Raw genomic sequence first — 14,063 nt, 5'->3', positions numbered from 1 at the left:
GTTTAAAACTTAACGGTTATGATTTTTGTACACGTGTGCCCTGTAACGTGCGTCTTTTGCTTGTCCATGGAGCATAAGAATCAATTACAACCCACATGTACTGTATGGCCTGTCTACATTTTAGAATGCATTCATGTGTTTAACTTGCCATGGCAAGTGCATAATCTCCGAACATTAATCTTTATTATTAAGTGGAGCCCCTCCAGAATTCAAATCACCGACCGCTCAGTCAAGGTCACAATGGAAAAAAAGAGCCACAACATTTCACTGAGATTAATAAATCATATACTGTACGGCTGCCCACCGCCATTCAAAATGTAACAGGGATGCTCAGCATTGATTAACCCATTGATTAACCCATTCACGTCCTATAACACATCCAAAGACGTGGGACGGAATCGATCGAGGCATGTTTTCTTTCGGCCCGCGAGATTTGATTTTTTTCAATTATTTCATTGTTTCCATTCATGTGGTTTCTAAACATTTAAGGAGGCTGCGTGATTGTCATACACTGTGTTGTTGTTGTCGAGGCAAGCCAAAATGTCTCTAGCCAGCAGTTGTCTGCAAACCTGCTGTGAGAGCAGACAGACCACCGGTCAATTTACTGATTGGGTCAGAGACACTCATCTTATGTGCACTGAACAGCAGTACAGTATACACACACCGGCCCAATGCTAAGAGCACAGAGATCGATTCTTAGTTAACATCCAAGCCAAATGGGAAAGAAAAGATGTGGGAAAAAAGTATATATATATATATATATATATATATATATATATATATATATATATATATATATATCCCCAGAAGCAAAGATTTGAGTTAAAATATTCACTTTAAAATATATATATATTCAAAGATTTGCACAAATGTTCATGATTTTTCAAAAATAGCAGATCTACAAGCTCATAGCGCACTATGAGCTTGTACATCTGCTATTGATGAAACATTGTGACACTATATATATATATATATATATATATATAATTCAGCCCTCTTCTTTCAACTTTGAATATGATTAATTTCCTTTGAACATTATTAACCACATGAACCCTAGTGCCCCTATTCTGGATTCTGAGTCGTACATTCAGTGATCTACAAGCCCTACAAACACATCAAGAGACGTTTGAGCTCGTAGATCGGCTGTGTTCGGCGAAGAGGTTTGGTGTAGAGGGAAAAAAGAGTGACCCCGGTCTATGAAGTATAGAGTGGTTTAAGTGGTTAATTTCTCTAGACAGCTCTGTCAGATATTGTCCCGTGTTTATGGGCCTGTCCTGTGCTAAGTGAGTGTAGCTTCTCACAGGTGTGTCAGTTGCCTCACAGTACAGTGGTTATTTGGTTCATGTGTTTCAAGAATTATGTCTCCGATGTGTAGAACGTGTAATATCCATTTGCCTTAATATAACAGCAAGAATGGCTCCTTCAAAGAGAGATTTGTGAATACAATGCCACGCTTTCATAAAATATCAATCTCACACCTCACTGCTAATATTCTGCCTTTACGATGTAATGTGGGTACAATTCAAAGGAGAATACCTCATGCTATTCATGGCCATTGCTCTGAAAATAACTGACAAGGAAAATTAATAACTGCGTTCTGTTTTTTTCCCACAGACAGCAAATTGTTAGATGCTTGAAAAGTTTCTTATCACTTCATTTGAGTGATTAGGAAGGAATTTCATTCTCCATTGTCTGCAGCAGAGGCTAATTATTTTATCATAGAATTTTTAATTAACTGTATCTCACAGTTACAGTAGGCTATAGAGCCACAAAAGTTATGATAGATAGGCAAATGGAGTGTATGTGAGTCTTTTCAGATTAAGCACCATGCTTCATATAGAACAGTACAAAGAAAAAAAAATAGACGACACAGCAATGATGAAAATATGGCATATGAAAATAAGACTGAGATATATCAATACAGCGCATATATATATATATATATATATATATATATATATATATATATATATATATATATATACAGTATATATACTGTATATATATATATATATATATATATATATATATATATATATATATATATATATATATATATATATATATATATATATATATATATATATATATATATAATGGCATTTGATATTATTGTAGTTAGATGTTATGTACATGCTGTGATTCACTGGAATGGGATTTTTACTTGACATGATGTAATAGGGCTGGGCAATATATCAACGTTATATTGATATGGTGATATATATAGTTATTGTCTGGGATTTTGGATATCGCAATATCGTGATATGGCATTATTTTCCTTGTTTCAAGCACATAAGCCCTATTTCATGTTTCATTAATGTTACAAAATGTTACAAAATAGCGCAGGTCGACAATCGGTCACTAACCAATCACACACTTATCTAAAAATATATATCTTGATTTGGCATATTTACGGGAGCTGACTGGTTAAAGCGTGACGGTGACAGATATTGATTAGTGAGTCTTGGTTGATTAGTAACACCATAACCTACAAAAGACAATGAAGTTGCCAATATGCTAATGCAAATGATACCACAATGGGCTTATCTCATTATCATGTCTATAATTAATTACATAGTTCTTTCACAGGCATCCTCAACGTTGTCAGGTTTCCCTATCCCACCCCCTCACTTTCCATTGAGGGAGGAAAATAAATTATAGACAGGAAAATGAAAATGTGGCAGGTGATTTGTCGGCGAGATAATTTGTTATTGTGTGCATTCTGAAATGATAATCGCAAAGGTGACCCATGATCTTCTTGATTAACAAGGACACGGAGCTTCATCCCAACTGCTGCGACACTATTTTCAGCGCCCTTTGTCAGCATCATTCTTCCTGTCCCCTTTTGTATCAAAAAGAATGACAACGATGGACTATCGGTCACGCACAAGTTCCTCTTCATAATGGTTCAAAACAAAGCTAGGCAACGATCAGGATATATTGACTCTAGTCGATGTCGCGACTTCACGAGTTGTTTCACGTTAAGTAAGTGGCAAGTAGTTCAAATTGAAAAATCCACCAGATGAAGTGGGAATAACAGCACTCAAAAATATAAATGCAAGACTTTTCGGCACAGGGTCCTTTTTTGTATTGTGCTACTTGAGGCTGAAGTAGGCAATGTTTCAGATAAATGTTGCGGTGTGAGGTCGATTAAAAACAAGCATCACTTTCTGTGTTAAATTAAAACACAGATTAGCTTACGTCTCCCTTTCATCAGCACCAGTATTATAAAACTGAAGTTTTCCAACCGAGTTGGAAGGCTTTTCAATCTACAGCATGGGGCCAGCTGCTCATTGAATATTTACATAGCCAGGGAGATGGGTTTGTGCGAGAGGAAAGGCATGGTGGTTGGAACCACATTCAAAGGAAATGTATAAATGCCCTGAGGATTCATGCAGTGCATGGAGCATTGTCTCTAGAAAAAAAAAAATACCACCCCCCAAAAAAACAGAAACACTGCTAGGGAAGAAATACCTTGATTTAAAATTCAGTTATGAATCCAGCCATGGAAGAAGAAACAAATAGAAGTGTGAGAGGAATGAAAAGCAGAGAAGTGTGTGCACAGGAGCTCAGTTGAGGTCACACATGCATGACCTACAGCAGTACTTAAAACCCAGCCATACAAATGATCTCCAACTTCGTTGGAGTTCAACTTCTTCTATTCTTCTATTCTTCAGGGTTCTGTCTCACGGATAGGTACTGTATTATGAAGTATCTGATTGCTCTCATTTTGATTTCGTATTTTGTTGACTTTTTAGTTTTAACCCGTTGATACCTGAGGCCGATTCGACAAATGCCTTCTGACTCAATAGTTCTCACACTTTCACGATTTTTCAAAAATGTTCAAAAATAGCAGACATAAATAGCAGATATACAAGCTCACAGCGCGGTACAAAGTGACGCACTGTGAGCTTGCATATCTGCTATTTTTGAATAGCCAACGCAAAAATCGCAAAATGACAGATGCCCGGTTTTAATGGGTTAAAACTGTGATGAACTTCAAATTGTATTATTTCCCCCTCATGGGGCCTTTGCTTCATTCATCCGCTCTGACGTCTGTCTCTTCCTTTTGTCAGAACCTGAAAGATCTCTCGAAATTCAAGTGTTTTAGTCTTGCTCAAGGCTTTCACTCTCATTAGTACTGCATTCTGCCAATCTCAGTCAACAGTATGTCTCTCAAATATCCTGCTCATGCAAAAGTACCAGTTATAAAGGGTTTAAAGTGATACCGCAGCTAATATTAAAAAGAAAATCATGCCATTCCAAGTCACTAAGCTGTGTCTTTACAAGACACATTGCTTTCCTACTGTAGTTAAAATACACTAATAAGAAATGCATGTATTACATATTACGTTTTTAATTAATGAATGCAAAACAGCGCAAAATATCTGGAAATGTTTGAATTTCAATTTGGAATAAAAAACAAATATATGATAACAAATAATACAATACAGCACATAATATACAAAACAAACACAATCTAGCATTCATATTTCAGAATGCTTTTACAAACATTTTTGTGTGGTTTCCAGCTCCTAGTCTCCTAATAAATTGTATATAAACTGTTTTGTGTCAAAATATGACATTAACTGTCATCACAGTCAATGAGTGTGTCAGCATCACACTTGAAGGGAAACAGATGCTGTGAAGCACAGATTTATTGATACATTAAATGACAAGTGAATGAGTTCCTTTCTGTGTGTGTGTGTGTGTGTGTGTGTGTGTGTGTGTGTGTGTGTGTGTGTGTGTGTGTGTGTGTGTGTCTGTGTGTCTGTGTGTCTGTGCGTGTGCATGTGCATGTGCGCGTGTGCGTGTGCGTGCACGTGCGTAATCTGAGTTCACATGTGGTTCTCCCTATACTCAATTGAATACTCGTGGTGCTATTGTTGTCATTACCACAGATGAAACTCTTTTACTAAATGTTGAAAATGTTGCACTAAAATTAAACAATGCCCCCATGTTTGATTAACTATAACTTAAGACTATAAGGTTGGGGTCTCATTCAAGACATAAATAACCTAATGACTAGTGATGGATGTATTTAGTTAAATTGCATATCGAGGATCATCATGGAATTTCCCTCATAAAGTAAATGGCTACATGTTGTCTATCTTTTTGACCGACCAACATAAATATACCTTTACTGACTTTTGACAGACTCCCAAAGAAGTACATGGCTTAGCCCATTAAGACGTGGAACGCATCTGTGTCATTTTTTTTATTTGAGCTAAAAAGCATTATTTTACACTTTGGCTATTCAAAAATAGCAGATATACAAGCTCATAGCGCGGCACCGAGTGCCGCGCTATGAGCTTGTAGCTCTGCTATTTTTGAAAAATCGAGAAAATGTGTGCAAATTAATATGTTTATATTCTTTTAAAGCGAACATCTGGGGGTCCCTTTAATTTTTGAGATGGGGTTCGGAGTCCTTGACATGAAAAAGTTTGAGAACCACTGATATAGAAACATACGTTTTTCAGAAAACTGTTAGGATTTAGAAGACATTTAAGAATTGGCCTCAGGTCTTAATGGGTTAACACATCACCTCATACCAACTTCATCACACCAAATCAGTTTTTTTTTATTATTATTAAATATAAAGTATGACATCAATTAAGTAATATAGTTATTTTTATTAAGAACGCTATATCATGACAGTACAACAACAGTATAAACTATCATTAAAACCATCAATACTGTATGTACTGTCAATATTGCAATTAGATTCCCATCGTGGTCGACGTTATGGTAAGATTCTAATGGATGTACAGTATTGTGCCTGGCCCCTTACAGTACCAACGTTGTGACGGAGAGTGAGAGCAGATATCTTCAAAAGTTTCTGCGGCTTGGTCCTGTCTGTGAAATGGATTATACAGTTCTATTCATGTCCCAGGGTAGGTTGCTGGCTCCGTATTTAATGATGCTCCTCTAAATAATAGCTGCGAGTTCTTCCTGGGAAATAATGCTGGCACATGAGGCCGTACAATAAAGAAACCCTTCATAAAAGCTCACACCGTTTGAAAATATTTTATATTCTTTCCCCCGCAAAAAAATCTCCACGGAGAAGGGAGGTTGCGCGTGCCATGTGCCTTGCAATTTGTTGAAGAAACACGCCTGTAGTAGTTGTAAAGAGACTACAAAATACTCCCGGGTCTGACCTACAGTACAACTCATGTAATGACAAATGGTGTAATAACTTATTGCAAAACAGCATGGAAGGATAAACCGAGTAATTCATTTCAAGAAATACTTCCCTCAGACCTGCTCGGTTGGGTCTTGCCAGTAAGTCATCCAGTTGAGATACCAACAGTGGAGAAGCCATTATCAGCGTTGTCAGACAAATGTGACACATGGACCGCCTCGCCTGGAAGTGATTGATTTGCATTGGAAATCTGCAAATCAAATCTATATTCCGCCGACGTCCTGAGAAGCTAAGTATTTAGCCCATTAAGACCTGGAACGCATCTGTGTCACTTTTTCATTTGAGCTAAAAAGCATTGGCTATTCAAAAATAGCAGGTATACAAGCTCATGGCGCGGCACCGAGTGCTGCGCTATGAGCTTGTAGATCTGCTATTTTTGAAAAATCGTGAAAATGTGGGCAAATCTTTGAATATATATTATTTTATAGCGAACATTTTTAACTCTATTCTTTGCTTCTGGGGGTCCCTGGAACAAAATATTTCGAGATGGTGGTCCGCGGCCAAATACATATCATTTTGGGGGTCCTTGACATGAAAAAGTTTGAGCACCACTGATATAGAAACATACGTTTTTTCAGAATACTGTTGGGATTTAGAGGACATTGAGTAGAATCGGCTTCAACGGGTTAAAGTGAGAGAGAGAGTGTGTGTGTGTGTGTGTGTGCGCGCGCACGCGAGCACAGGCCTGTGTGTGCGATCATGTCTGTGTGCACTGTACAGGTGCGTGGTGAATGCGTCTGCAGGTGCTTATGCATGCACATGCTGTACACATGGACCAGTGCATGATGTATGATGTATGTGCATGCATGTGTGCATTCACATGTCAGTGGCACCTGTCAACGTGCTGTAACAGTGAAAGACAGGAGAAAGCACCGATGGATCAGAAAAGTCCATCTAATATTCTGTATACAAGAGATAATATAATCATTTGAAATGATTGCGTAAGGGCAAAAACGAAAAAAAAGCTTGCTGGCAACATATGCCCTTTCATCCTGCAGAAAATTATACAGATATGATTGATACAGACACACGGCCATTACATCTAACTGCCATTAAATTACACACACACACACACACACACACACACACACACACACACACACACACACACACACACACACACACACACACACACACACACACACACACACACACACACACACACACACACACACACACACACACACACACACACACACACACACACACACACACACACACACACACACACGCCGGCTGTTGTGCAGTCAGTCTCACACACACACACACACACACACACACACACACACTCACAAACATACAGGTGTTAACAGAGATGTGTGCGTTGATGAATAATTCAGAGATGCTCTGCTCGAAACACAATCTCGACTTGATGGAATAAAAACAGATTTGGCAAATGCTGTCCGAGTGAGAGATATCAGATATTTTTAGAGTATCTACTAGAGGAGAAAATTATCAGCAATAAATGGTGTAATGAGGTGCATGATAGCACGAGTACCCTATCTCTGGGGGGGAACAGAAATCCAGCAGTCCTTTACAAAATAATGTATGCTGCCTTTTATCTGTCAAGCATTTAAGGTTTTATCCCCCCCCCCCCACACACACACACAAAAATCACTATGAAAGATAAAACTTTAATAGGTCTGATCTCATATAAAGAACAGTAAAATCCTGTGTTAAATGTATCCAGTTGTAATTCTGAGAGGTTACATTTGTACCCTCTCAGATCTAAATTAACACTCAGGATTGTCCAGTGTACCCTCCCTGACTATTTAATTGCACTGCACTGTACATCAGAGTCTATCACGCAAAGATTCATGATTTCATATGGATATCATTCTTTTATAATTAACCCTCACCTGGGGACCACTCCAACCAAATGAAATGTGTAATCTTTGTGTATTAGGGTCTGGACCGTTTCACAGTCTAGCCCATTGATACCTGGAAAGCATCTGTGTCACTTTAGATGTCTTTGGCTATTCAAAAATAGCAGATATACAAGCTCATAGCGCGGCACCGAGTGCCGCGCTACGAGCTTGTAGATCTGCTATTTTTGAAAAATCATGAAAATTATTATTTATTTATTTTTTCTGATTTTTTTTTCTGATTTAGATTTTTTTAGACACGGCCTCAGGTCTTAATGGGCTAGCCCAACGGGCAAACATGCAGGATGGGTAATGTCCTACAGTATCTGCGAGGAGTGATGGCAACATTCCTAGAACCGGAGACTCACTGGAGAGACGCTCATCGCTTTTTCATTGTTCAATAAAGCTTCGCATGAATGTCTTCCACCTTTTAGCTCGGAGAGCCAAGCGCTCCCAAAAGCGCCAAAGTCTTCATTATGGCCACGGAATGTGGGCTGGCTGGCTCGAGGTCACTTCTGATGCTCCACTTGTCGCCTGGGGAAGACTGGAATTAGAAGGCTACCGCAGTCACATGCCATTGCCATCCGATTGTGCTGAGGGAACGCTATCTGCTTTTATAAGTATTGAGAGAGATTAATAATGTGCTAAACTTTGAATGCTACACACCGTGTCTGTGGTTTCTAATTTTAGCCACTTGAACCCAAGCATCCATATTTTGAGGGAACATTAGCCGAAAATAGCAGATCTACAAGCTCGCAACGCAAAGGGATTTGGCATAAAAAGCGGCCCACGTACAGACTGAGTCAACTCAAGTCTGTTTTTATTAAGTCTATAGGGTTTAAGCGGTTAATGTGCTAAACTTCTTCTTCTTCTTTCATCTTAGCACCTCACATTGCTGGGGCGCATATTTTGTGTGTAGTATTGAGGTTTCCGGCACGTGGAGTGCAAAAGGTTTGCATATAAATTCTTGATATTGGGAGCAACAGATGTTGAAATGGAAGACATTCCACCCAGGCCTTGAAGAAAGGGACAGAATAATGACAGTAAAACTATGCGTGGCAAAAATGATGGCACGGTTGACCTCATCAAGACAAAAATGAAATGAAATGCTAATGCTGTTATAATCAGGCTACTCTGAATGATTCCAAATATGCAAGATCGTCGTGAATATGCAAATATTTCCGTTCCAGGATCTGTGAAGGTCATGTGCATTAACCTCTAGTTTTAGTGTGTGTGTTGTTGGTTTCGCCTAATTATAGGCATATAGGACGTGCTGTCTTTTGACCATTAGCCTGTAAAGTGTGCTCATCCGTTTGACATGTACAGTAAACGCTCTGTCTTAAAATATCGACTGGCAATTCCATGCCTTTACAATGTTCCCTGTACCACTTGTCATTTGTGGTTTTATTCCTCCAATACAGCCAATCGGGAATCAGTGCTTTTGTAGGACAACCAATGACAAAGCATTCTCAGAAGAATTACTTGGTAAAAAGAAAAGAAAAGAAAAGAAAAGAGAAAGAAAAGACAAACCATCTGTCTGCATCTTGTGGCTTGTTAGGGTTCAGAATGTATGGACAAAATGTAAAGGAGAAAAACACACACGTTAATGATGTTGCCATAAATATTTAATTGATATTGACAATGAATCTACTCTTTCTTAATTTACTCGTTCTATTCCTGTATGGCTAAATGCTGGATTATATGCTTACCTTGTGCCCAAGTTATGCCATCAGAACATTCCTTTGAAAGAACATTGCCATGTGATATATATATACGTACAGGTTAATAACAAGACAACGTGTGTCTATGCAACGAAAGACATTGGACGGTATATGGTAATAAGGTACTATACGGTGTAGCCTATCGGGAGGCAACTTTCCACAGACAACAACTTGTCGAGTGGCTCTGTCCCATCGGCATGAGAAACAACAAAGAGGGCCTGCAATAGTACTGAACATGAAATATCAAAGCAGTGGCTATTCATTCATTGTTCATCGGGGAAAAAAAGAACATAAAACCAAATACAATTCAAAAGCTCCTGGCTTCACATCACATCACAGTTACCGAGACATCCCAGAGAACAAGGTAATCCGGGTGCGGATGGAGTCCCCATGATAACGCGCGTAATTATGATCCCGGGCACGCACCATTTTGCACCAAAAAAAAAAGAGAAAAGAAAGAGCCAAATATTCCGGTTGATGAAAGCTATGTGTCTGCGCTCTTGAGTGTGTAAGCTAACACTGTGAGTCCAGTTCAGGGGGAAAACCCTTTTGACTGGGATTACAGACAGGGCTAGTATGAAAAGGAGGAGTGTGCATGCACGCGTAAAGCGGTGCCATGCAGGCGCAGCAGCAGCAGCAGCAGCAGCGAGCGAGGAGCGTGTACGTACGTGCTTTATCTTCTTGGCTGTGTGTGTGACGTGATATTGCAGCCTTACACTCCTGGTCCTGAAGCTGAGCGAGCGAGCTGTGCGTGTCTGGTTCCTCCTGCTCTAACTCACTATTCCAACATCCTCACATCCACACACTGGGGATTTTTTATCCTTTTTATCCTTTTTTCCTTTATCATTTTTTTTGGACGACTTTGCCTGCATCGCAACGTCCTACCGTTGGAGAGAGAATATCAATGGGAATAGATGTGGATTCGGCCGAATTATTTGCGGGTGAAATATAGGTTCCTTTTTCTTTTTCCATCACTCAAGACATTTCTCTCGCATCGTTTTGTCGTATGTTGCGCTCTCTCTCTCTCTCTCTCTCTCTCTCTCTCTCTCTCTCAGCTCTCTCTCTCCCTTGCTCTGCTCTCTCTCTCCCTCTCTCTCTCTCTTTCTCTCCCTGGCTCTGCTCTCTCTTTCTCCCTGGCTCTGCTCTAGCTCTCTTTCTCTCTTGCTCTGCTCTCTCCCCCTCTCTCTCTCCCTCTCTCTCCCTCTCTCTCTCTCTCTCTCTCTGTGTGTTGATGGGGAGACAGAAGGAGACATGAACACTGAACCAGACCGGAGTCTAAACACATTTTTCATCTATTGAGCATCTTGTTGCATTTCATTGGACTTGTATCTATTGTTGGGAATGGAGAGCATCGATCTACCAGAGGGCTGCAGAATTTATTTATAAAGGATGTGGCCAAGTATGTTGGAAAAATAGCCATAGCCTCCGCAGTGTAAGGTATGATTACGATTATTATTATTATGACTCTTATTATTATTATTCTGATTAATATGTATTAATATTAATATCATTATTATTATTATTATTGGCTACTAGGCAACAACACACACTACAATTGCATGTCAAGCAAGTAAGCATCTGCAAAGGTTTTCATTTAAAAAGGATAAAAAGTTGAGGTTCTCTGTATAAACGTGTGTTGTATTCATTCATGACCATAATGTATATATAGGTTAGGATTAGATACTTACAGTCTCTCTCTTTAGAAAGGAACGTCTCTTCTGTGTCGAACCGTGAATCACCACTGAGGTGTTGCCCATGCATGTAGATTGTATGTTTCTACATATTTCCCCCATAAAGCATTACATCGCTGGGTCAAATATAGAAGTCTATAGGCAGTGATATATGCGCCTTTTTGACGACCGATGGATCGTCGTCGGACAGACAAGTGATTTTCAGAGCCATGGTTATGAATGATGTAGATTCAGATGATTTTGTCAGCTTTTCTCGACATAACCCCCCCCCCCCAACCAAAAAAGAGAAAGAAATCACGATTTGACTTCAAACCGGTAGGTTCCTTATGCAACATGCATCAGCACAAAGTAATAAGGATACTTGTATTATCCAGTGGATTTAGTCGTGTTAGCCCTATATAACTATTAATGTAGCTATATTCTCAGGACACCAGTAGCCTGGTATCTATTCAACGCCTACACACACGCGCTCACGCACATACACACGCAAAAACACGGACGGACGGACGGACGCACGCACATGCACACACACAAGCACACACACAAGCACACACACACACACACACACACACACACACACACACACACACACACACACACACACACACACACACACACACACGCACGCACGCTGACACAGTCATATACACGCATTCGGCTATGACACTCACAGCTGCATTGCCTGTAGGATTAAAGCAATCAGGACATCGCATTGCATTCTCTCTCGCGCGCGCACTCTCTTTCTCCCTCTCCCCCCCCCCTCTCTCTCTCTCTCTCTCTCCCTTTCTCTCTCACACACACACACACACACACACACACACGCGCACTCTCTCTCTCTCTCTCTCTCTCTCTCTCTCTCTCTCTCCCCCCCTCTCTCTTTCCATAGACACGCACGCACTCACGTACACACACATGCACACACCACACTGGCTCTTTATCAAATTGCATTGTCAAATATGTCAGGCTGGGAATGTCTCAACATTCAGGTCGTGTTGGACTGAAGGAGCAGCAGAGAGAGGCGTAGGTACACAGACGATGCACACAAAGCTGTTCCCAATTGCCTATAATTAATTTGAAAGCAACATCTGATTGTTAAACTAAACTAAGCTTTTGTGTCCTCAAAGTCAGGTCCAGGGACCCTCATATGGTTCTTTGAGGGGGTTCCAAATGTCTCCTTAAGTACGGGTGTGTAACTCTGAGAGTGTTACGGGTCCATTTGGTTCCATTTGTACACTCTTAGAGTTATGGGGGTCGTTGGAATTAAATGGTTTGAGAACCCACTGCTATAGAGCTCATCATTATCGTGTCTCAGTCAGACAGAGGTGGTTTTCTGTGAGCCTACGGTTTAATATCTGTCGTGTCGATATCAGATATCATAGATTGGTGCTTCCCGAATTTAAACCCATTAATAATACCTCATCAAAGACTGGCATTGCATTACCCCCCCCCCCCCCCCACACCCCCAAATCACCAGCCAGATATATTAATAAATAAATAAATAGAGAAAGCAACCACGAGGTGGCAGTGTTTGCCCAAAGTATGGTGCAATAATAAAGGACAGACTGTGATATGCAAAAAAATACATGTTTCTCTCAGATTAATGTGGTGTTCATTTTCACTTGATGACAGGAAGTGATAGGAAATAAATGAGCCAAATGAACTGAATATGATTGGGATCGTCTGTCACGTTTCCCTCTGTTTTAATGCCATGCCTCATGTAATTGATTTTCATTTTGTTCCCTTGCTTGCAGGCCAAATGACATAGGATGAAGGCTGTTCGTAACCTGTTGATTTATATATTTTCCACCTATCTTCTGGTTATGTTTGGATTAACTGGTGCCCAAGATTATTGGTGTTCCACTCTAGTCAAGGGGGTCATTTATGGATCATATTCAGTGACTGAGATGTTTCCCAAGAACTACACAAACTGTACATGGACACTGGAGAACCCAGACCCTACCAAATACAGCATCTACCTGAAACTGTACAAACGAGACCTAAGCTGCTCTGAATACTCTTTGCTTGCTTACCAGTTTGATCACTACTCAAATGAAAAGATCAACGAGTTGCTTAAAATCAACGAGTCTATAGTGTACCTGTGCGATTCCAAGAATATTTATGTATTTTTGCAGTACGACAAGAATTTTGTTCAACTACGGAGGGTTTTCCCATACGACTACAATGGATTGACGCCACAGAAGCTGGACGAGGAGGAGAAATCTGTCGTGGAGTTTTTGGTGTTGAACAAGGCCAGCCCCAGCCAATTTGGGTGTCAGGTGCTGTGCACGTGGCTGGAGAATTGCCTGAAGTCCGAGAAAGGGACAGTGGAGACATGTGGGATCGTCTACACAAAATGCACCTGTCCCCAGCACCTAGGCGATGGAGAATCAGAGAGCGTGCTCATGCTAAACAATGTGGTGTTGCCTTTAAATCCCCAAACGGAGGGCTGCTTGTCCCCACAGCTACAGGCCGGGCAGGTCTGCAATCTAAGTGCAGAGGTGAAACGACCACCTAAGGAAGGTGAGTATCGTCCTCATCCTTTGTTTTTGCTGACATTATAGACCTAGACTAGCACAAGGACTGT

General features: G+C 40.3%; 1 protein-coding gene across 3 annotated transcripts in view; it reads left to right on the top strand.

Moving 5' to 3' along the window:
• Positions 1-13,245: 13,245 nt before the first annotated feature.
• adgrb3 (adhesion G protein-coupled receptor B3) overlaps positions 13,246-14,063 on the top strand; it is a gene marked incomplete at its 5' end in the record, with an annotated part of 241,850 nt that continues 241,032 nt past the window's right edge. For all 3 annotated transcript variants that reach the window (XM_084076725.1, XM_084076727.1, XM_084076726.1), the window contains one exon: positions 13,246-13,999. In XM_084076725.1, coding sequence (XP_083932851.1) covers positions 13,246-13,999 — 754 coding nt within the window. The remainder of the gene's footprint in view (positions 14,000-14,063) is intronic.

Source organism: Gymnoscopelus microlampas (assembly GCF_963454915.1).
Source record: "Gymnoscopelus microlampas genome assembly, chromosome: 13".
Classification (NCBI taxonomy): Eukaryota; Metazoa; Chordata; class Actinopteri; order Myctophiformes; family Myctophidae; genus Gymnoscopelus; species Gymnoscopelus microlampas.
Note: the sequence above shows the minus strand (reverse complement) of the source record. Positions and strands in the feature narration are given on the sequence as shown.